The sequence below is a fragment of the Phocoena phocoena genome, chromosome 19 (assembly GCF_963924675.1).
Source record: "Phocoena phocoena chromosome 19, mPhoPho1.1, whole genome shotgun sequence".
In the NCBI taxonomy this organism is placed as follows: domain Eukaryota; kingdom Metazoa; phylum Chordata; class Mammalia; order Artiodactyla; family Phocoenidae; genus Phocoena; species Phocoena phocoena.
The window spans coordinates 27213559-27239717 of NC_089237.1; the positions used below are offsets into that span (position 1 = coordinate 27213559).

The following is a 26159-nucleotide window of genomic DNA, read 5'->3' on the forward strand; positions in this document are numbered from 1 at the left end:
AAGAGAGATGACATGTACAAATAAATGGAATGCTATAAATAATTATAATACAAGGACAAAAGTGATAAGTTCATTCAAGAAGGGTACAAAAATGGTGTTATGAGAGTTCAGAGGAAGGAGAGATGATTTCTCACAGGAAGGCAAGAAAGTGTTTTATGAAAACCAAGCAGCATGTGATTTAAGTCTTCAAAGATGACTAAGGTTTATAGGAAGAATAAAAGGGAAAGGCATTCATTCTAGTGTTAAGGAGTAGCATAAGCAAAAGCCCAGTGTAGGTATAATTCTATAACCACAGGAAAGAAGAACAGTAGAAGTTAACACTTAGGCCTGTGTTGTGGAGGACTAAATACTGTCCCTCAAAAATTCATTATCACCTGCAATCACAGAATGTGACCTTATTGGAAATAGGGTCTTTGCTGATGTAATGAATTAAGGCCCTTGAGTTAAAATCATCCTGAATATAGACTGGGCCCTAAATCCAATGACTGGTGTCCTTAAAAGAAGAGGAGAGGACATAGACACACACAGAGAGAAGGCCATGGGAAGACGGAGGCAGAGATTGGAGTTACGCTGCTACAGGCCAAGCAAAGCCTGGGGTCACCAGAAGCTGGGAGAGACAAGGAAAGATTCTTCCCTAGGGCCTTCAGGAGGAACAAGGCTCTGTTAACACTTTGATTTCAGCTTCCAGAACTGTGAGAGAATACATTTCTGTTTTTTCAGTTTACAGATTGTGGTAATTTGTTACAGCTGCCCTAGGAAACTAATACAGCTTGGTTAAGGACAATTAGTAGAGGGCTATTGTGAAACAGTAATATTGACCCTGGTTCCTGCTAATATTTGCTCTTTGACCAAATTCCTGTAATTTCCTGAGTGACAGGAATCTCTGACACAGAGCTCCTAAATTCTTCGCAATTTTCTGGGTGATAGGAATCTTTTGTTTTAATGTCTGAGATGACTTTTGGTAAGCTCTTAGAAAGGGTCTGGTCACTAGAAAGACCAAGCCATAATTAGAAACTCAGAACTTTCAGCCCCATTCCCCATTCTTTGGAGAGGGAAGATGAACTAGAAATGTAGTTAATAATCAGGCATACTTATGTAATAAGCCTGCACAAAAATCCCCAAAGCACAGGGTCTGGAGAGCTTCTAGATTGGTAAACACATCTACATGCCAGAAGAATTGGGGCATCACAGCTCCACAGGGACAGAAGTTCCTGTGTTTGGGGCCCTTCCAGATCCTGCCCTATGTATCTGTTCATCTGTATCCTTCAACATATCCTTTATTATATAATGAATCAGTAAATGTAACTGTTTCCTGAAGTTCTGTGAACTGTTCTAGTAAATTACCAAACCCAAGGAGGGGGTCATGGGAAGTCTCATTTATAGGTGGTTGGTCAGAAGCACAGGTCACAATCTGGACTTGGCATCTGAAGTGGGGAGCAGAGGGGCAGTCTTTCGAGACTGAGCCCTAAAACTGTGGGGTCTGTGCTAACCCCAGGCAGACAGTGTCAGACTGAACTGAGATGCAGGACACCCAGTTGGTATCCATAGAGCACTGGAGAATTGCTTGGTGTGGGGAAAAAAAAAAACACCCCACACATTTGGAGTACAAAAGTATTCAGTGAGTAGACAAAAAAGAGTTTTCCTTTTCAGCTATGTACTCAAGCCTCCAGTATTCCATTTTACTATACTTTGGAAGAAAAAACCCACTGATAAAAGGCATATTCTCATATTCTCGTATTACCAGGCAATTGTATTAAAAAGTGAACAGAACACAATGAAATGCCATTACTTACAATGTGTGACTCCAGCCAGAGTTTGGTAGAAAGTGGGAGTATCACTATCATCAGTGAGGGTCACATATACACCTCCAGACAGTAGCCAACGAGAGAAGGTAAAAGCATCTTTGTTTAGAAGAAGCCAATTTCTAAACTTTTCATAGTTTACCTTTTCGCCCTAAAATTAAAACAAGAAAACATAGGTTTAGTCAAATTTTAAGGTACCTACTTGGAACTTATACAACTTGAAATTTGCATTTAATTGACATTTACCCTTCTACTATCTATAAAGGAAGAATTATCTAAATATCACTATAGGCTATATACCTGGAAATAAAATTTTTCAAATATAATTGTACTTCAGAACTTTCATTTGCATAAAATCTATATGCTAATTGCAAATTATTTCATCAATTCACTAAAGCAGTGAATTTCTACTAATAAGTCACATTTTATTTGCTAAGGTATATCCTGAAATCAGTAAACTGAATTTCTTTCAATATTTAATAAAACCAACTTTTCACTTGCTTCATCCCTCTTCTTCAGTACTTCAATTGGTCAGAATTAGCATATTTTAAGTAAATATGTATGGAATTTAAATACTCTTTTAAATTTCATTGGCAAATTAAAATCTATCCAGGAGTCCTCCTCCAAAAGACATCACTGAAAACATGTATTCACAAGTCAACTAGAATACAAAAAGAAGCAAGGAGATTTCTATTTCTTTGCTTTCTTTCCAAGTATTTGTCTTGCTAAATCTCTGGAGAAAAAAAGTATCCAGGCTGAGAAAGAACATCATATGGCTGTGTAAGTCAATCTCTTTGACGGGAAGACAAGAGGACCCAGGTAGAGGGAGGGCCAGATGTTTCTATGAGAAAAAAGGCAGAAGCAACACACATAGAAATACAATGAAGAATGACACTCAGGAGCCTAGCAGCTCTAATCCTGATGGAGATATTAAGGGATACAAATAACTTAGAACCTAAAAGAGTTATGGTAGAAATAATTTCTATATTGTTAGTAGCATCCTATTAAGTATAGCAACATGCTTAAGCCTCATGGTTTCAGAACACTTAACAGTGCAAACCAAGCGATCAAGACAACATTGGAAGTCTTGTTTTTCTACATGGAAGAATATGGCATTCAGACTTGCTGCAGGGATGTGAGGACATTGCCAACATGTTTAGAGAGTCATAGCCATATTCTTTCTCTACCCCACATTTAGTCTAGAAAGAGGGTTTGCAGTATAAACCCTACAAGCTGATGCAAGGGCACCACCTATGCCCTGTAGTCTACTAATTTTTACAAGTTAACATCTCTGACATTGGGAAAAGTCTTAAAATCAATAATACCCTTCAATTGTAACTCGCAGGTTTTTTGTTCTTTATAATACATAAAGGCGCATCTTATTAATCGATGGCATCTTAGATTCAGTTGAACGTGGTAGTTTCAATGGTTTCAGTGAAGCTAAGATGTTGTTATAAGATGCACCTTCATGTATCATTAAGAAAGAAAGAAGCTGCCTATTATTCTACCACCTTCACATATAGGTAATATTTATTGAGTATTTACAATGCCCTAAGCACCATTCTAAATATTTTTATATTCATTTAATCCTCAAGCAACCCTCTATAGGAGATACTATTATCCCCATTTTACACACGAGAAAACTGAGGCTCCAAAAAGTTATGCATTCAAGGTTATACCGTGGCAGAGATAAGATTGAACCCAGGTAGTCAAGGCTCCAAAGTCTCTGTGCCTAAACTATACATTTCACTGCCTGGCCGACTTAGTGAAATACAAAGCAATCTCTGAAATCCACTTGCCCATTGGGATCACTCCATATAACTAGTAGCACCAAAATTCCATCTGCCAAACCTGACTTTTTATGTTTTTGAATCATGGCTCTAAATAAGGGAAGTAAAGGGAAAGTCTCCTTTTATAAACTGTCATAATAGCAGTCTAGAAAAAAAAATTTCCAGTACTATAAAAGGCAACTAAAAATAAACAGACTTGGGCTTCCCTGGTGGCGCAGTGGTTGAGAGTCCGCCTGCCGATGCAGGGGACACGGGTTCATGCCCCGGTCCGGGAAGATCCCACATGCTGCGGAGCGGCTTAGGCCCGTGAGCCGTGGCCGCTGAGCCTGCGCATCCGGAGCCTGTGCTCCGCAATGGGAGAGGCCACAACAGTGAGAGGCCCGCATACCGCAAAAAAAAAATAAAAATAAACAAACTTCTGAAACTGATACATCTTTGAAGAACAATGTAAAATACAAATTTCCACCTTGAGAATCAACAACCAAAAAAATTCAGTAAGAAAAAACCAATATAACTCCTATGTGGATTTCCTTCATTTCAAGTTACTGAAACATGGTAACTTGAAAAGCAAGGGTCTGGATCACATCACACACATTACTCAGAAATACAGCAGATAAATACATCAAATAGTTGAATTAGGTAAAATTAGCCCATTTACAGTCTTGTTTTTTTGTTTTTTTAAAATCAACCTTGAGTACCTAATGATTTAAACAGCTATACACGAGTATCCCAAAACCTAGGCCTCTCATTTCTTTGATCCTCCCTCTTCCATAGGTCTTGTCCTTCATACAAGACTAACCCAACCATTTATTACCACAGTCTTATATTGATATTTTTATTATAAATCCATTCCCTTTCCAATAAATGCAATTTTAAGCATTCCACTCTCCCTGTCACAATTTCCTCTTATGAGCACACTCCTAGTATCCTGACTCCAGTGATTTTTTTAACTCCACAGGACCTACACCAATCACCTACACTTCACGTTGTCAAATCTAATGATCACTTCCCAGTGATCAAAGGACAACTCACTTGATCTTTCGGCTTATTTGATGTCGTTAAATACTCCTTCCTCTTGAAACATTTTTATCTCTTGGCTTCTAGGACACCATTCTCTTTCGTTCCTCCTCACAAGCTATTCCTTAGGCTCCTGTTTTGATTCTTCATCATCTCGCCATACGTCAGAGTACAGGACTCAGTCTTCCAATCCATTTTCTATCTTAATTCACTCCTAGATGACCTCATCCACATCTATAAGCCAACAAATCCTTTCCTCTGAACTCCAACTTATATGTCAAAAAGCACAGTTACCACTCCACCCGAATGTCTAATATGATTCTCTAATTATGTCTTAAACTTCTCTTGCTTTTGAAACCTCCAACTTCCCTCTCCTATAGCATTAGCCATCTCCGTTAATGGCAACTCCATTCATTTACTAAATCAAGCGAAACACCTTAATTATCCTTTTCTCTTTCACTCACAGCCCATCATCAATACAAGAAATGGTCCTGTCAACTCCACCTTCAAAATAAATGCAGAATCTGAAAAGTCTCATCACCTCACTGTTACACCACGACCTCTTCCCTGGATTATTCAGATACCTTAATCAGACTCTGTTCAGTGTACTTTCTACAAGAGAGCCAAAATGATGACGTTTAAAATGTAATCAGGACTTCCCTGGTGGTGCAGTGGTTAAGAATCCACCTGCCAATGCAGGGGACACAGGTTCGAGCCCTGGTCCAGGAAGATCCCACATGCTGCATAGCAACTAAGTGCATGTTTCACAACTACTGAGCCTGTGTTCTAGAGTCCGCGAGCCACAACTACTGAAGCCTGTGCGCCCTACAGCCTATGCTCCACAACAAGAGAAGCCACCACAATCAGAAGCCAATGCATCGCGACAAAGAGTAGCCTTTGCTCGCTGCAACTAGAGAAAGCCCGCGCACAGCAACGAAGACCTAACGCAGCCAAAAAAGAAAAAAAAGTAATTAAACAACAGCAACAAAAACTCATATATTTTCCTGCTCAAATACCTCTAAAGATTTCTATCTCACTCAGGGTGAAAGCTGAAGAACTCACACAGTCCTACAGGGCCATGTGTAATCTCCCTACCCCATCCCACCCCCTCCCCCAACCTCTGTAGCTTCATTTCCTACTATTCCCTTGCTCATTCCATTCCAGCTAAATTGACCTCTTCTTGTTCCTTGAACAAGTCAAGCACACTTCCCCTGAGGGCTTTTGCTATATTCTCTTCATGAAAAATGCTTTCCTTAGATATCCCCGTGGGTTTTCTCTCTCACTTCCTTAAAATTCTTTGTTCAAATGTCACTTTCTCCGATAAGCCTCTCCTAACTATGCTATACAAAATACCTACACTTGGCTACCTCCTCTCCATCACCACCTATGCCCTGTAGTCTACTTTATTTTTCCCTATAGCACTAATTATTATCTAATATATGTACCTGCTATTGTGCCTAAATTATAAGAGAACTGGGTGGCTAACCACATTTAATCCCCATCTATAAAACGGTAATGTCTGCATAAACCTTATTAAAATGAAAAAAATAGGAACTTCCCTGGTATCCAGTGGTAAAGAATCCACCTTCCAATGCAGGGGATACCCGTTCAATCCTTGGTCAGGGAACTAAGACCCCACATGCCACGGGGCAACTAAGGCTGCGCGTCTCATCTAGAGGCCGTGTGCCACAAACTACAGAGCCCACGTGCCCTGGAGCCTGCGTGCCACAACTAGAGAGAGAAAACCCTCACACCACAACTAGAGAGAAGCCTGCATGCCTCAACAAAAGATCCCGCATGCCGCAACTAAGACCCAACATGGCAAAATAAACAAACAAACAAACAAACAAACAAAATATATATATAAAATTCTCCCCAGAAATGAGCAAAGCACTTAACATCTCTGTGAAAAATTCAAGTAATCAGGCCTGTAAAGATGAGATCAGTTTTTTTTTTCTGGTCAGCAAATTTTATTAGGGGAAAAAAAATGATCTAGTTTGTCTTGAGGTACTGAAATACCATCACAGCAACTTCCAGTCAATAAGTAAGAACCAAAACTGCAGGAGGACAATCCTTCTGCACCAAACACACAGAAATGTTTAGTAAAATGTAACACCATAACTACTACCAAGAACTGCTTAGCCAAGCTCAAAAGCAAGAAAGGGAAATCTCCAGGTGCTATCAACACAGAGAAAACTTAAAGCCAGAGTGATGAAAAGCTAAAGGTAAAGCCAGAGAGTCCAAAGAGATATAAGAACCACACACATGGGCTCCCCTGGTGGCGCAGTGGTTGAGAATCCGTCTGCCAATGCAGGGGACATGGGTTCGATCCCTGGTCCGGGAAGATCCCACATGCTGCAGAGCAACTAAGCCCATGAGCCACAACTACTGAGCCTGTGCTCTACAGCCTGTGAGCCACAACTACTGAGCCTGCATGCCGCAACTACTGAAGCCCGTGTACCTAGAGCCTGTGCTCCACAATGAGAGAAGCCACCACAATGAGAAGCCCACGCACTGCAAGGAAGAGTAGCCCCCCGCTCGCTGCAACTAGAGAAAGCGCACGCACAGCAACGAAGACCCAACACAGCCAAAATAAATGAATTAATAAAATAAATTTATATTAAAAAAAAAAGAACCACATATGGCTGGGGTATTAACAATCAATGCTTATATAGTTAGGAAGGTGACTAAACTAAATTGAATTAAAACTCTCTGAATAAAACCAAGAACAGTGAAAGTGAAATGGAAGTGGGTCAAATAGCCACCCATAAGAAATCACACAGCACTGAGTGCTGCAGGAAAGAATCAGAAACTTGTAAAAGGACTTTACTCTGCCATCTCTTGGGACTTTTCCCATATTAGCAGACCTGAAAAGAAATAAAAGAATTTTCTCTGTTAAAGATACACATTTTCTGTTGTTAAAGTTTTTTTTACAATGAAAATATATTATTTATGAAAACAGGAAAATGACAAATTTTTAAAACCCAAATATTTCATTATGCAAATCAATTAAGTAAAATAAATGATAAAATAGGCATTGATGGATCATAGAGGTCACCTATGGCTCAAGGCCAATGAGTGATATATCTACATGCTCATGATGAAAAGCAATGAGCACCACAACCTAAGCAATGCTGTTTCTGCAGGATCACCTGTGTGTGTGTCTGTATGTGTGCTGGTGTGACACTGGGGGAGTATGTTTCATTATACCGTTAAGTATAGACAGTTGCCTTTATTGGGAATTGGGAATTTTCAGATTCACAAACACAGCAGTAGTAAGTGTCATGCACCTTTGAGCATAGCATACAAATCATTAAAGCATCAACCATTAAATAGAAAAATGTCAAGAATATGATAAACATCTATTCATCACAGCTAAATTCATTATACATCTAAGAGTTAATACTTTGTCCACAGGGAGGGATGAAATGTAAATCTTTAAATATACCTCTGAGAAACACTTCCTGAGTGTATCTGGGACTTTACCATCCACCACATGGAGCATTCTTTCCATTTCTTCCCGTATAACATAGCTCCCGGATTCACTTGCAAAAAGACTAAAAATGTCTAGGAGAAAGAAAGAATAAAGTAATTTTATCATAGATTAAATGTACTCTGGTGGAAGTAGGGAGGGAAGAGATAGGTAACAATTATTGAGTGATTACTAGTGCCAAGCACTTTATAAATATATAATTTAATTTATTCCTTAAAAAAACAATGCTAATTAAAACAGGAATGTGGTATCTTTTCAAATACCAAATTTGCAAAAATGTTTAGGTGTGACAATACCAAGCGTTAGCAATAAACTGGGATAAACAGGAACTCTTATATACTGTTAATGAGTATAGATTACTGTAACACTTCAGAGAACACCTTGCCAAAATCTAGTAAAGATGAATATTTATGCTAGAAATTCAATTTCTAGGCAACTCTACCTCCACTTGTGAGAAACTCTCATACATACATGCATAAGGTACAACATACACTGAAGTATTCTTTGTAATAGCAAAATTTAGGAAAGAAAAGATAAATGTCTATCAACAAAAAAAATAGGTAACCTGAGACACACACACACACAATGAAATACTATATAGCAGTTAGAATAAAGGAACTAAGTGTTTCAACATGGGTAAATATCAATAATATTCAGGGGGAAAAGCAAATTGCAAAACCTGTATAGTATACAATCTATTTGAAAAGTTTTAAACCTGTAAAACAGTTGAAGATATGTTTAAGGATACATACAAATGTCATAAATGTATAAAGACCTGCATGAGGAATGAAAGATCACCAATTTCATGAGAGTGGTTACTTCTGTCAAGGGAAGAATGTGGATGGCAACATGGAGGGATACTGAGAAAGAGCCTCACCTTGGCTATAATCTTTTATTTCTTAAAAAACAAGTTCTGGGACAAATATGACACAATGGTAAGAAATAATAAAGCTGGGTGGAAGTACATACTACATGTACGTTTGAAATATTACTGTTATGAGTTGAACTGCATCCCCACAAAAGACATGCTGAAATCCTAACCTCCAAGTACCTGAGAATATGACCTTATTTGTAAAGATAGGAGATAGAAAGATAGAAGAGACATTCCATCCCTCTGAAGGCCCAGTGGGTTCCATTGCCTGCCCTCCCACATGTCATGGCTGATTCTCTTAAGGGGAATATTTGCTAGAAGCCTCTGACCATCTGTTATGGGTTAAATTATATTCCCCCGCTCCAAAAGATGTTGAAGTCTTAACCTCAGTACCCATGATTGTGACCTTATTTGAAACAGGGTCTCTGCAGATATAATCAAGTTAAGATGAGGTCATTAGGGTGGGTCTTAACCCAATATGATTAATTATAAGAAGACAAGACAGAAACAGTGGGAAGAAAGCCACATGATGAGATGGAAAGAGATTGGAGTGATGCAACTGCAAGCCAAGGAATACCAAGGATTGAGGGCTACCACCAGAAGTTAGGTAAAAAGAAGGATTCTTTCCTGTAGATTTCAGAGGGAGTAAGGCCCTGCTAACATCTTAATTTTGGACTTCTAGCCTCCAGACTGTGAGATAATAAATTTCTGTTGTTTTGAGCCACCCAGTTTGTGGTACTTTGCTACAGCTGCCCTAGGAAACTAATACAATTGTATAATAAAAATGATTTAAAATTTTAAATATATGTGTTAATGACCCTCAAATTGGTTATTTTTATTTATTGGCTACCTGGAGCCAGAGTATGTGTTTGTTGGTACAGGGATGTTAATTTGAAAAAATCAGGATCTCAGTTAAATTCCAATACATAAAATTGGGTTTAGGGATATGTTCATTATCTTGATTGTGATAATGTGGATATATACATGTCTGAAAACATCAAAATGTACACTCTTTAAATATGTACATTTTATTGTTATCAATTATACCTCAGCAAAACTGTAAAAAAGGAAACAGCTGAAGAACAACAGTCTAAATTCAGAAATGAGAAAGAAGATTCTGAGAGATTTAGAAGCAGTAAGAGGGCAGCTTAGAAAAGGAAGAAAGAAGAGAGAAAGACCAGCATCCAGTGGGCAAGGGTAAAATTCTAGGGATTTTTAGAGCAAAACGTCATACTCTTTAATATAAACACCTTCCTAAACTCCCCCTGGAAATTTTTCTTCTTTGAAAGTTTATTTTGGCCTCAGTGTTTTTCACACGTTTAACTGTAGGTACATATGTGTGTATATAAACAATCACTTTGAGAAAACAGTAAAAGTTAACAATTTATTGATTGCCCGCTAGTTCTTGATACTTGCCAGGTGCTTTACATACATTTTTTCTTCTGAGTTTTACAATGAAAGATTTTGGTGGATGTTGCTTTCATCCTTGTATTGATGAAAAACAGGGGCTCAGAAGATCAAGGAAGAGGCCCAGAGTCATACATATAGTAATTGGTCAAGCTAGCTTTTTTGCTCTTGGTCTTTCTCCCATGTTTTGCTCTGAGAATCATTAATTATGATAATAGTCAAATTATACTACTGAATCCCTACTATGTGCCAGACATTGGGGTCAGAGTGTCAGGGATAGAGCAATTCTAGCTGAGTCCTCCCATGTTGTCACTTAAATTTTAACTGTCATCTGACACTTCCCTCTCATCTCCCCTGGAAATTTTTCAATAAAATTTACATTGTTTACTAATATTCTTGTTAAGAGCAGATTTGCCTTGGGGGAGCTCAAAGAAAAGAATGAGGAAACATAAGACATTATAAGTAATCAAATGAATGAATTAAAAATTAAGTAAATAAATGCATATCCTAGGAAACACAGATGGACAATGAATGATCAACTAAGGTTGTCTTCCCTTTCACATTTAGAGGGTAAATGATGCCATCTCATTGTAATATAAAATTTCCCTGCTTAGTAGAACTTAAAGGTGCCATCCTCTTCTGGGCTTACATAATTCACCTAATAAAATTCATCTCTGAAGTTAAAAGTAAAACCATCATAAATAATTAAACCTTTTACCAAGAATTTGTATAAAGTATTATCAAGAGAACTTCTGGTTGTATTTGTGAAGTAAGGCAAGAATAGATTGCTAAATCTATGTCTTCAGAATTATTTTTTAAAAATCAGCTTTACTAAGATATAAGGCATGCTCCATAAAATTCACTCTTTTAAAGTGTGCAATTCAGTGTTTTTTAATATATTTACACAGCTGTGCAATCATCACCACTATCTAATTACAGAACATTTTCACCCAAAAGACACCCCATACTCATTGGCAGTAAGCTCTCCATTTCCCTTTCCCCCTAGCCTCTGGCAACCAGTAATCTATATTCTGTCTGTATAAATTTGCCTAATCTGGACATGTCATATGATTGGAACCACATAATGTGTGTTCTATTTTGACTGGCATTTATCACTTAGCATAACGTTTTCAGGTTCATCTATGTTGTAGCATGTATCTGTTGGAGGAGAGCAGAATTTGTTGCCCCCAAATACGTCACTTTGGCTTGACAATTATTTTGAGCTTAAAGGCAATCAAAACCCAGCAGATTCAGAAATGCTCATTACCTCCCCATCAATAGCCTAAATTTACATTGGAAAAAAGGCCTATACCGGAAAGAGAGTTATTATCAGAGATACTTTTTTACCTAAGAAACTAGTATAACAGGGCAACCTTTGTTCTCCAAACATCTCTGCCTTCCTGTGAATGGACTCCCTTCCTCTTGTACCCTCAGATCCCTATCCCTTTCCTTAGCTCAGAATGTTATATAAGCCTCAATTACCTGGCTGCCCTTTGGGTCTCATATTTTTATGGGGCTCCTGTATGTACATACAAAATTTGTCTGGTTTTCTCCTGTTAATCTGTCTTATATCAACTTAATTAGGGAAATTTTTCCCGCTCTTACGCAGTACTTTATTCCTTCTTATTGTTGAGTAATATTCTACTGTTGGTTATATCACGTTTTGTTTATGCTGAATGCATCAGTTGATGGGCATTAGGGTTGTTACCATTTTGTAACCATTATGAACAGTGCTGTTAGGAACTTTTTTTTTTTTAATGAATATATGTTTCCAGTTTTCTTGGGTATATATCTAGGAATGAAATTGTGGGATCATATGAAAACTCAGTGATTAACAGTTTGAGAAACTGCCAGTTTTCCAAAGTGGCTTCATTATCTATCTTACACTTACGTGGTATCTAATTGTAATTTGAATTTACACTTCCCAAATAACTACTTATGTTTAACATTTTTTCAAGTGCTCGCTGGCTACTTGTATATCTTCTTTGGAGAAACATCACTTCAAATCCTTTGACTGTCATCAAAATTTTGCGGTAGATTATTCTGTACACAGATGTAGTATTTTAACATTTTGAGATAATAAAAGTACTCACATTTTGCTTTCTCTTCATCTCTGCCTCTTGTAAGAAGGACAAGTCCAACTATTAAGTTATTGAAGTGCAGGCCTTTGGATGTTCCACCAAAAGAACAATAAATCACCTAGGAGAAAATGAATGACACAGTCAACTATAGACATTTCAATTGTCAAGGAATGTGAGGCTGACATCACCTTTAACAAATCTTATCTCCATCTCCATACAAGGTCCTGGTAAATTTTAGTGCAATGATATTGTTTCTCCCTCTTCTTCCTCCCTTACACCTTGTTATGGCACTCAGCCAAGAATATACTGTACTTATCCTAAAGTACATATATCACTGGCTCACACACTGAATTTTCTTTCTCTTGGGAGTCCTCATCAAGGTCCAAAAAGATAAGTTCCTCCCGTTCAATAGTCCCAATAATGTGATAAGGATTTCATGCAATTAGACAACTTCCTTCAACCTCTGTTAAACATATATACATAATTTTGATTTGAAAGATCAACATTCTCTAAGTGAATGTTCAGAAATACAGTGGCAATTATACTGCAATATATAAATGTACCTAATTAACATGTTGTACACCTTAAATTTATACAAAGTTATATGTCAAATATATTCAAATTTTAAGTAAAAAAAAGAAGAAAATACAGAAAGACATTTTTATACTCCTAGAATTGAGTATTATGGTAATCAGAAATAAAGAAGAAAAGCTATTCATAAGAAAGGGACAGTAACAGCAATCACATAAATTCATTTATTCAACAATTCTGTGTTGAGTGCCTAGTGTGATAGTGTGATACAACAAACATATATTTGGTCTTCCTCCAGGTTCCTGACACAAGAGCTTCTAAAATCTTTGGAATTCCCAGAGTGATACAGGTGAAAGGAGCATCTTTTGTTATTGATAATACCCCCTTTAAACCATACCTGAATTTATGCTAATAAGGTGACTCTTGGTGAGTCCTTACAAAGCCTCAGAATGGGAGCTGGTAGTCAGAGGAACTAATGATGTGATTAGAGGGTTAGAACTTTCAGCCCCACTTCCCAAAGTCAGGGAAAGGGAGAGGAGCTGAAGATTGAGCTAATCACCAATGGCAAGTGACTTAATCATTCATGCCTATGTAATGGAACTTCTATAAGAACCCCTAAACTACGGGTTTATTGGTGAACACATCAAGGTGCAAGAAGGTTGGAACATCCAGAAAGGACAAGAAAGTACTGTGCACCATCGCCCTCCTAACTGTCCCCCGCCATCCCATGCATCTTTTTGCATTTGGCTGTTCCTGAGTTATATCCTTTATAATAAACTGGTGATATTAAATAAAGTGCCTTCCTGAGTTCTGTGGGCTATTCTAGCAAATTACTGAATCCCAGAAGGGGAACATGGGAACCCTCGACTTATAGCTGATTGGTCAGAAGTACAGGACGTCGGGGACCTGCGATTGGCAACTTCTGAAGTGGGGGGATTGGCAACTTCTGAAGTGGGGGGCAGACCTGTGGGGTCTGCACTAACTCTGAATAGTTAGTATCAGAACTGAATTGAATTGTAGGACACCCAATTGGTGTTCAGAGAGTTGGAGAACTGATCAATGTGGGGAAAAAACTCCACACATTTGGCATCGGCAAGTGCTGTGTTGTTTAAAAAAGAAAAAGGAAAAAAACCCGACCTAGTATCTGCCATGCAGAATTTGTCATTGAAATACACGATTAAAGATAATTCAAGGAATAAAACTTAAATGGTCAACATATGAAAATACATATTCATTAAATGATATTTATAAATATATTTAATAATACTCTGACAGCTGATGCCAAAAACTGTGTGTTTAGTGCCACTGAGAGCAAAAACTAGCATAGGGAGATGGCCTCAAATCAGAATATATAAAACATAAAAAGAACATAAGAAGTATACTTCATAGAATAACTATTTTTAGTTAGCCCCTGCATAACCAGAGGAAGGTAACAGAAAACCCCCTCTATCCCTGATTTTTAAAGCCCCAGACATTTAAAAATCCCCTACCATTGGGGGAAATGCAGAATCACTGAGAAAGTCTTGCCCTCCAAGATCCAGAGACATAATGACCCCCTAGAACTGAGACAGAAATAGGACAACAGAGAATGTCCCCCGGCCCCTGGTACCCCTCACCCACCTCCAACACCGTGCTAGCAAACACTGAGGATAGAGTATGGAGAGAGATCTTCTCTGTGGTACAGTAACAAAGAGAAAATAAAATCAAAAGTTAAAGATAGAGGGGCTTCCCTGGTGGCGCAGTGGTTGAGAGTCCACCTGCCGATGCAGGAGACACGGGTTCGTGCCCCGGTCAGGGAAGATCCCACGTGCTGTGGAGCGGCTGGGCCCATGAGCCATGGCCGCTGAGCCTGCGTGTCTGGAGCCTGTGCTCCGCAACGGGAGAGGCCACAACAGTGAGAGGCCCGCGTACCGCAAATAAATAAATAAATAAATAAATAAAATATATATTTGATATGTTTCAATCTCCTTACAATTATCCTTAGCGATGATCAATTTCCCCATTTTTGCCCATCCCTTTGTAGAAGGAGACTCTTTGAATTGGCTCCTGAATCCCTTCTATATGACTCTAAGTAGTGTCTTACACCTTCCTTACTTTCTGGTATGACAAGATGGTCTAAGCTCATTTTATAAATTCCCTGACCCAGACCTAGAATCAGACATTTTTCCAAACAGCCTTGTTCTTTCAAATGGGAAGTTGTATTTAGAGATCACAATCAGGATACTAGTGGTGCTTATTGCCTGGGTATTAGTGACTGTTTCTCAAACTTCTCAGTGGACAGATCTAGGAAAGTAAAACACATCATGAATTTATACTAATACTCCCATATACATGCAATCTTTTCCATTTCACCTCCAACTAATCATTACATTTTGATATCGAGTGAATGTTTCAATATTAATAATGTTTCTATGTTCCTTTCTAGAGGACATCACTGAACTAAGGTAACATGGAAGTAGGATAATAAGAAGATAATTCTAAGCAGTAACTTCAAAAGGGAATCTGAGAGCATAAAGCATGAGAATACTAGGCCTAGATATTTGTAGAAAAGACTTCTGATGCTCTCACAAAGGTAGTTCTCCTTTCTTTGGGGACATAAGGCATGGAGACATTTCCTCATGCTTCTTGCAGCTGAATAGGGCTGTATGACTACTTCTGGCCAAAAGGTTACGGATAGAAATGACAGACACCACTTCTGGGCCATGCACCTAATTGCACAAGACCTCTCCCTAGCATGACTTCCATTACTTCACTACTGATTTATAGATGCTCTTTCTGATATGTAAGTGCCAAAGATTTGACACTGCCAAACAAAAACACTAATTCAAAAAGATACATGTACCCCAATGTTCATAGCATTATTTACAATAGCCAAGATATGGAAGCAACCTAAGTATCCATTAACAGATGAATGCATAAAGAAGATGTGGGGTGCGTGTGTGTACACATACATATACACAACAGAATACTACTCGGTCATAAAATAGAAAGAAATTTTGCCATCTGCAACAACATGGATGGACTTGGAGGGTATTATGCTAAGTGAAATAAGTCAGAGAAAGACAAATATGGTACGATATCATATGTGGAATCTAAAACAAACAAACAAACAAATACGTAGTGAATACAACAAAAAAGAAACAGACTCACAGATATAGAGAACAAACTAGTGGTTACCAGCAAGGAGGAGAAAGAGGGGAGGGGCAAGACAGGGGTAAAGGATTAAGAGATGAAAACTACTATGTATAAAATAAATAAGCTACAAGGATATATTGTACAATACAGGGAATACAGCCAATATTTTATAATAACTATAAATGGAATAAAACCTTTAAAAATTGTGAATCACTATTTCGTACACCTGAAACATATATATATATATATGTACATCAACTATACCACACACACACAAAATTCATTAAAAGAAAAAGACCCACTAAAATGTGCACTATTGTCTTATGAATGAGTAACAAATTGAAAATAAACATTTTGGCTTCAGTGCAGGAAAAAAGGGGGTAAAAATTGACACTGCCTATAAAGCTGAACCAACAAAAAGAGCTGTCATGGAGAGTCACCCAACTCCATCAACAGGATTTTTATGACTGAAAAATAACCTTATGTTATTTGGAGTGATGAAAAACTTTGGAAATAGATAGTGGTGATGACTGGACACAACATAACATGGTGAATGAAATTACTACCACTGAAACGTGTACTTAAAAATAGTTAAAATGGTAAATTTTATGTTATAAATATTTTACCACAATTAAAATATACTAAAAATAAACAAACATGGGAGAACTTCTACTTAGAACCTGTTTATCACTATCAACTAATAATAAACACCTGATTATACCTGATTGTCCAGCACAAATGTTCTCCTTGTTTGTTTAGAAAAGATTTTTAAAATAGACAATTAGTGCCTTAACCTATTAAGTTATTGTTAGAAAGCAGCTTTGAATTTTGTTTCCCACTTTAAAACACCTGTCTTGTTCCAGCCCCAAAGCTTAAAACACCAAAAGTGGAAACACCACTTTTCTGAAACATCAATTTTAGGAAAACAATTATGATTTCTGTGGGGAAATGAACATTGTGGGGAGAAAGGTACAGAGGATTTCATCTGTATAGAAAATGCTTTTATTCTGCTTTATTTCTTTACATTTTTGGTAGATCTTAAATACTGCAATAAATCCTTTAGTGCCTCATACGTTACAGACAGCAAATATTTTTTGAATTATTGAGTGCACTTAAGAAAATAGACATTTCAGGGACCTCCCTGGTGGTCCAGTGGTTAAGAATCTGCCTTCCAATGCAGGGGGCGCGCTCTAGAGCCTGTACGCCATAACTAGAGAGCCCACGTGCTGCAACTACTGAGCCAGCGTGCTCTGGAGCCTGTGCCACAACTAGAGAGAAGCCCATGCTCTGCAACAAAGAGCCCAAGCACCGCAATGAAAGACCCCATGTGCCACAACTAAGACCCAATGCAGCCAAATTAATTAATTAAAATAATAAAAAAGAAAATAGACATTTCACTCCACCATCCAGGTTTGTTGGCAGCTAGAGTCCCATTCTGACCAACCTACCAGCAATCTTCCCCATTAAATGCTATCAATCGTAAGAAATTTAGGAGTAGATTCATGGGACACATTAATGATTAAAATACACAGGATCCTAGACAATTTTGAAGTTCCTGAACTCCATTTCATTCTTCTGAATGTGAGTCCATTGTAATGTTAAAACCGGACACAGTAGTAGTCTAAGATTCCTATTTTCTTGTATTCCTTATAACTAACCATTTATTTAAGGAAACTTAAGTGATTCTCTGCTCCTTAGGATCAAAAAAACTAATAACATATACCCTTCTGTTAATGTTATCTTAAAGGAAAGCTGAAGAGAATAAATTATACAAAGTACAGTCATTTGAGAGCTTTAAAAGATGGGCAATTTTTTCATTTTGTATGTTTTGCTTATTATCTGCCTCTCCTGACAAAAATGTAAGCCACATGAGGGACAGGGATTTTATCTGATTGTTTACTGCTTTTCAGCACTCACTATTCCTTTTTATATAAATGATATTAGAAAAATACATTTTTAAAGATAATTATAATAGATAATCATTTGGTTACTCCTTAAGTAGGGCATTTTAGATCAAATTTATACAGATATCGCTTGTTTTTACTTAAATGGTTTTGAATCTTATATAGAAATCTTAGCAAAATTAATTTTAGACTTGGATTAATCTTATGCTTCAGATTCTCCTAAAAAGATGTGATGAATGTTTAGTTTTGGAAAAACAAACAGTCTATAGGAACTGGCAAAAGGTCAACTTGACATACCTTTTGTTTTACCATAATATAGTAAATAACTATTTTCAAGTGAATGAAACAATCCTTTAATCATTGAATATATCAATTCTCACATTTTTCTACTACTATTTTCAAAAAGGACTCAATTCAAATCTCTAGAAAAGTAAATTTTTATGGGTATTTCCTGGCGGTCCAGTGGTTAAGACTCCTAGCTTCCACTGCAGGGGGCCTGGGTTTGATGGGGAACTAAGACCCTGGTGGGGAACTAAGATCCTGCAAGCAGCACGTTGTGGCCAAAAATGAAAATAAAATAAGTGCTGAAAAGTGCATTTTTAAAAAATATACCTTTCCCTTTAAGAGATCACATAAGATGTAGACCAGTTTCCTCATATGCCTAACTATAAAGCTAGCCTAGAAGTTACAAAAAGTCAATTAGCTTCCATGTTACGACAAAGATCATGTTCCAGAAATTTAAAATGGTAAAGTGATCAAATTAACTAATAAGAATTAAGATAAACATGCTGACTTTATATAGGAACGTATTTGACAAGGTCTCATAATAACACATTTTAGATAATATAGTAAATTGTGGACTGAATAATCATAGTTAGGGTCATGCAAATCTGATTAAAAATTATAAACACAAAGAGTGTTGATTAAAAATTCTATACCTTCTTTGGAAAAAAAAGGCTATAAAGAAGTGCCAACCTGGACTTTATATTTTATCATAACTATTAAACACTTTTTACCAGTGATTTGGATTATGACATAGAAGCCGTGTGTGTTAATTGTGTAAATGACCAAGATGGGAGGAATGGCTAATAAAATAGGTAGCAGAATATAGAATCAAATTCATCTTAGGCAGGGACACTAGGCTAAATGCAACAAGATTAAATGTAATATATTCAGAATTTTTTAAAAACTCAGTATTATACATAAGGATAGAAGAACATGATCAAGCTTGGAAATTTTAGCTAACAAAGCTATGACCTTTCTGCTTAAGCTAATACAATTTTATGCTGCATGGTAGTGATTAAAGACTTAAATATTCTCCTACTGTTCACTAATCTAATTCCATCTAGAGAGCAGCATGGGATTAACCAGTATGCATATTAACTATGGTTAAGGAGCAGCAGGGGAAAAGGACTTGTTCATGTGCCTAGAAGGGAAGGTTCCCATTTCCCAATTCAAATAGCTTAATTCCAACTCTGAGGGGTAGCAGATTTCCAATGGGAGTTCTAGTAGTGACAGCAAAAACTTTGGGACCATGATACCGTGCCAAAATCCCCAGTGGCTTCTAGCTCCACCCTTATCTCTAAAACCAGAAAATGAGGCTGGGACTAGGTCAGGTGAATATACAGAACTGTTTCAATGCCCCCAAATTTAAAGGGGGTAGAATGAAAAACAAAAATTTCACTGAATTCATGATATCTTATATTTTCAAGACATTAAAATATATTAGCAAGACACAAAAACTTCAACAATGTAAGAGAAATGTTACAGAGAAGGATGTTTAAGATAAAACTGACCACTTTTAAAAGTTAATAGTTACAATGGGATATTACTCAGCCATAAAAAGAAATGAAGTTGTAACACATAATGCAACATGGATGAGTCCTGAAAACATTATGCAAAGGAAATAAGCTACACACAAAAAGACAAATATTGTATGATTTCACATATATGAAATATTTAGAATAGGCAAATTAATAGAGACAGAAAGTGGCTGAATGCAGGGGGTAGGTGGCGTTATTATCACTTAATAAGCACAGAATTTCTGTTTGGGGTGATGAAGACATTTTTGATAAAGATAGTAGTGATAGTTCCATAACACTGTGAATGTAGTTAATGCCACTTAAATGTATACTTGAAAATAGTTAAAACAGCAAATTATGTTATATATATTTTAACACAAACACTATTTGCTCTCTCTTAGCTCAGTAAGATCCAGCAAAGTGACTTATTTGAGGCCTGACCTACTTCACTCCTCCAGTCCAAATCTATGATGTCATGGAATTACCTAGAAAATTCAAAGATTGACTAGCAAAATCAAACAAAATCCTAACCCAAAAGCAGCCCTTAAAATAACTCACAAGCAGTTTAGTTATTAAGAAACAAGGAAATCATTCTCCACTCACAAACTATACCTTGTGGAAAGAACTGTTTGAATACAGAATGCATTTTCTCTCATAATCAATGATCAGATTTCCCTGGCTAACCCCACGAATTCTATCTAAATTATAATGTGGTTAAAATACTGAGTAATTAACAACAATAATTTAAAGAAAACTTTAAAAGTATACAACTGTGAATGTATTCATCTGTATTATGAACTAAATAAGCTTAGGGGGTAGTACAGGAAAGCAGCCATTATTTACAAATATTATTTCCAGGGAAATGTGTACACTATGTGGTAAGAAGGAAATAAAAAGACAATATGAATGTCTCAGTCCATCTTTCCTCTCTTTCCTGGTCCCACGCAGTTCCCACTGCTGAGATTATTAAGCAGACAAAAGTAAACTAAAGAAAGAATGAGAAACTGGAGTAGGGGCAGTGCACATTATCAAGTCCCTACATGCCAGAAATGTCCTTGATAATACATCTACCCAAAATCACATTCCCAGAACCGAGACCACCATTCCTCTAAAGATGGATCAATCAAGGAGGGTAATAACATGTTTGGCTATGCTTTGTTCGTGCCTTATTCTCATGAATCCAGTTCAAGTCAAGAAGTAATAAGCATGAAACTATTATCTATATGCGTAACTGAATCACTTTGCTGCACACCAGAAACTAACACAACATAGTGAAGCAACTCTAAGTCAATAAAATAAATTTTAAAAAAAAGAAGTAATGAGCATAGAGCACTCTTTCTGCACATATATACATTGGCTACTGGTAATAATAAACCTGGAGGGAAGTCAATAGTGAAACTAAGAGAATACCAGCAAGTTGCTGTCATATGCAGACGCTGCTTTGTACCTACATTTAAGAATATGTTGGTTCTGGAGACCTCCCTGGTGCTCCAATGGTTGAGAGTCTGCCTTCCAATGTGTGGAACGCGGTTCAATCCCTGGTCAGGGAACTAGGATCCTACATGCCATGGGGCTGCTAGGCCCGCACACCACAACTACTGAGCCCGTGCACCTCAAATGGAGAGCCTGTGTGCCCCAAACTACAGAGCCCGCATGCCACAACTACTGAGCCCACATGCCAAAACTAGAGAGAAGCCCACATGCCACAACGAAAGATCCCACGTGCTGCAACGAAGATCCTGAGTGCCACAACTAAGACTTGACGCAGCCAAAAAAAATAAATAAATAAAATAAAATGTAACATGTTTAAGAAAAAAAGAGTATGTGGGCTCTAAAATGCCATTTTAAAGAATGGAGATCTTTGTACCAAGATACTCTTATCTTCCTGTTTCTCTCAGTAACCAAAAATACACAGTTAACAAATAAATACCATTCTGGGATATCTTATCATCAGGCAAATCTGAGAGACACCACACAAACCCAAACACACATTCATTCTAGGCAACAAAGACAAAAAAGTAGGACTACATCGAGCTACAAAGCTTCTGCACAGCAAATGAAGTCAACAACAAAATGAAAAGGCAACCTATACAATGGGAAAAAAATATTTGTAGATTATATATAAGGGGTTAATATCCAAAATATATAAAGAATTCATACAACTCAATAGCAAAGAAAAAAAAATCAAGCAACCTGGTTTTTAAAAGGACAGAGGAACTGAATATAGACATTTTCCCAAAGACATACAAATGATCAACAGGTACATGCAAAGGTGCTCAACATCACTAATCATCAGGAAAATCAAAATCACAAGGAGGTGTTACCTCACACCTGTTAGAATGGCTATCATCAAAAAGACAAGAGACACTGTTGTATGGCATATATGAAAGTTGTTAGGAGAGTAAATCGAAAGAGTTCTTATCACAAGTAAAAAATTTTTTTTTCTTTTTTATATCTATGTATGATGACAGATGTTAATGAAACTTACTGTGGTAACATTTCAAGAAATATGTAAATCAAATCATTATGCTGTACACCTTAAACTTCAATGCTGTATGTCAATTTATATCTCAATAAAATTGGAAGAAAAAAATAAACTGTTGGTGAGGATATGGAGAAAAGGGAACACTGGTGCACTGTTGGTAGGAATGTACACTGGTGCAGCCATTATGGAAAACAGTATGGAGGTGCCCCAAAAAATTAAAAATAGAATTACCATATGATCCAGCAACTCCACTTCTGGGAATATATCCAAAGGAAATGAAAATAGGATGTCGAAGACATACATATACTCCCATTTTCAATGCAACATATATTATTCACAATAGCCAAGATACTTAAGTATTCATCAATGGATGAATGAATAAAGATGTGGTATACATATACAATGGAGTATTATTTAGCCATGAGAAAAAAGAAAATCCTGCCATTTGCAACAACATGGATAAACCTTGAGGGCATTATGCTATAAGAAATAAGCCGGAAAGAGAAATTAAAATTCTGCACGGTATCACTCATACGTGGAATCTCTTTTAAAAAAAAAGAAAAGAAAAAAAGGTCAAACTCTTAGAAACCGAGTAGAAAAGTAGCTGCCAAGGCCTGGGGGAAACAGGGAGAGGTTGGTAAAAAGGCACAAACTTCTCAGCTGTAAGATGAATAAGGAGATCTGAGGATCTAATGCACAACATGGTGACTATAGTTGATAACACTATATTATATGCCACTAATTCAAATTTGTTAAGAGAACTTAAATGTTCTTACCAAAAAAAAAAAAAAAGCCCAGGAGTTACATTCTGTAAACTCCAGGACAACAAAATGTTTTAGGAATCTGAAGAAACTGCTGTGACGGCAATTTTTAAAAAATAGAGTAAATATCCTAATTCATACCTTTAAGATACATCTTTAATAGGATACATCAAAAACTGGTAAGAGGGAATTCCCTGGAGGTCCAGTGGTTAGGACTCTGTGCTTCCACTGCCAGCGGCCTGGGTTTGATCCCTAGTTGGGGAGCTAAGATCTTACAAGTCAAGTGGCACAGCCAGAAAAAAAAAAAAAAATCTAAAAAAGAAAAAAATGGTAAGAAAGGTCCTTCCTTCTGGGAGGGAAATTAGATGCCTGGTGGACTGGGTGGAAAGGAGATTTTTTCATGGTCTGTTCTTTTTTAAAATTTTGAACCATGAGAATGTATCATTTGTTAAAAAGTACAGAAAGAGAATAAGAAAGAAAAAAAGACATGTATTTCCTAATTGTCCTCACAAGCCATATCATACTGACAGAGATCTTAATCAGGTAGAAAATGAAGCCATAGTCACCAGACAAGACAGATTTTCAGTAGACCAAATAAGACAGTGCTGTGCATCTTATATAAAAGTAAAAGAATCAGGGCTTCCCTGGTGGCAAAGTGGTTGAGAGTCCGCCTGCCGATGCAGGGGACACAGGTTCATGCCCCGGTCCAGGAAGATCCCACATGCCACGGAGCAGCTGGGCCCGTGAGCCACATGGCCGCTGAGCCTGCGCTCCGCAACCGGAGAGGCCACAACAGTGAGAGGCCCGTGTACCGCATAAAAAAAAAAAAAAAAAAAAAAAAAAAAGTAAAAGAATCAACATGACAAATAAATGTATGACCTTGCAACTGCACCTGAGTTTTCAGTGAAACATAACTGTTAACAACTCTGGAACCAAAAAGACCTGGGGTCAAATCCTAGCTCTTCTAATTAGGAGTTGTATGGTCTTGAAAAAATTATATAACTTCAATTTGCTAGTCTAGAAAATGGGATTAGTAATAAGAGCACCTCCATGGTGCTATGAATAATAGCAACATTCACATGGTGTGGTGAAAATTAAATGAGATAATTTACATAAAATATTTACCCTAAGCCAGGTGCATGGTAAATAACTCCATAAGTTTTAGTTATTATCATCATCCAGGGGAGGCAACACAGAACAGTAGCTAATAAGGATTTGGATACCTGGACTTGAATCCTGGATCTGCTCATTAGCTTTAATACTTGAGCAAGTAACCAAACATCCTTAAGATTCAGTATCTTTTTCTCATTCATAAAATGGTAGGAACAGGGGGCTTCCCTGGTGGTGCAGTGGTTAAGAATCCGCCTGCAACCAATTCTATAAAACACTTAGAGAAGAGGTAACACCTATCCTTCTCAAACTCTTCCAAAATATAGCAGAGGGAGGAATACTCCCAAACTCATTCTACAAGGCCACCATCACTCTGATACCAAAACCAGACAAAGATGTCACAAAGAAAGAAAACTACAGGCCAATATCACTGATGAACATAGATACAAAAATCCTCAACAAAACACTAGCAAAAGAAACCAACAGCACATTAAAAGGATCATACACTATGATCAAGTTGGGTTTATTCCAGGAATGCAGGGATTGTTCAATATACGCAAATCAATCAATGTGATACACCATATTAACAAACTGAAGGAGAAAAGCCATATGATCATCTCAATAGATGCAGAAAAAGCTTTGGACAAAATTCAACACCCATTTATGATAAAAACCCTCCAAAAAGCAGGCATGGAGGGAACTTTCCTCAACATAATAAAGGCCATATATGACAAACCCACAGCCAAGATCGTCCTCAATGGTGAAAAACTGAAACCATTTCCACTAAGATCAGGAACAAGACAAGGTTGCCCACTCTCACCACTATTCTTCAACATAGTTTTGGAAGTTTTAGCCACAGCAATCAGAGAAGAAAAAGAAATAAAAGGAATCCAGATTGGAAAAGAAGAAGTAAAGCTGTCACTCTTTCCAGATGACATAATACTATACATAGAGAATCCTAAAGATGCTACCAGAAAACTACTGGAGCTAATCAATGAATTTGGTAAAGTAGCAGGATACAAAATTAATGCACAGAAATCTCTGGCATTCCTATATACTAATGATGAAAAATCTGAATGTGAAAGCAAGAAAACACTCCCATTTACAATTGCAACAAAAAGAATAAAATATCTAGGAATAAATCTACCTAAGGAGACAAAAGACCTGTATGCAGAAAATTATAAGACACTGATGAAAGAAATTAAAGATGATACAAATAGATGGAGAGATATACCATGTTCTTGGTTGGGAAGAATCAACATTGTGAAAATGACTCTACTACCCAAAGCAATCTACAGATTCAATGCAATCCCTATCAAACTACCACTGGCATTTTTCACAGAACTAGAACAAAAAATTTTGCAATTTGTATGGAAACACAAAAGGCCCCGAATAGCCAAAGCAATCTTGAGAACGAAAAAAGGAGCTGGAGGAATCAGGCTCCCTGACTTCAGACTATACTACAAAGCTACAGTAATCAAGACAGTATGGTACTGGCACAAAAACAGAAAGATAGATCAATGGAACAGGATAGAAAGCCCAGAGATAAACCCACGTACATATGGACACCTTATCTTTGATAAAGGTGGCAGGAATGTACAGTGGAGAAAGGACAGCCACTTCAATAAATGGTGCTGGGAAAACTGGACAGGTACATGTAAAAGTATGAGATTAGATCACTCCCTAACACCATACACAAAAATAAGCTCAAAATGGATTAAAGACCTAAATGTAAGGCCAGAAACTATCAAACTCTTAGAGGAAAACATAGGCAGAACACTCTATGACATAAATCACAGCAAGATCCTTTCTGACCCACCACCTAGAGTAATGGAAATAAAAACAAAAATAAACAAATGGGACCTAATGAAACTTCAAAGCTTTTGCACAGCAAAGGAAACCATAAACAAGACCAAAAGACAACCCTCAGAATGGGAGAAAATATTTGCAAATGAAGGAACTGACAAAGG

General features: G+C 37.2%; 1 protein-coding gene across 1 annotated transcript in view; it reads right to left on the reverse strand.

Moving 5' to 3' along the window:
* The window catches only part of USP32 (ubiquitin specific peptidase 32), a 142714-nt gene that overhangs the window by 83227 nt on the left and 33328 nt on the right, over positions 1-26159 (reverse strand). Inside the window, exons 2-4 of the mRNA XM_065896813.1 lie at positions 12474-12579; positions 8058-8176; positions 1794-1953 (exon numbers count right to left, since the gene is read on the reverse strand). Of these exons, the coding sequence (XP_065752885.1) occupies positions 1794-1953; positions 8058-8176; positions 12474-12579 (385 nt within the window). The remainder of the gene's footprint in view (positions 1-1793; positions 1954-8057; positions 8177-12473; positions 12580-26159) is intronic.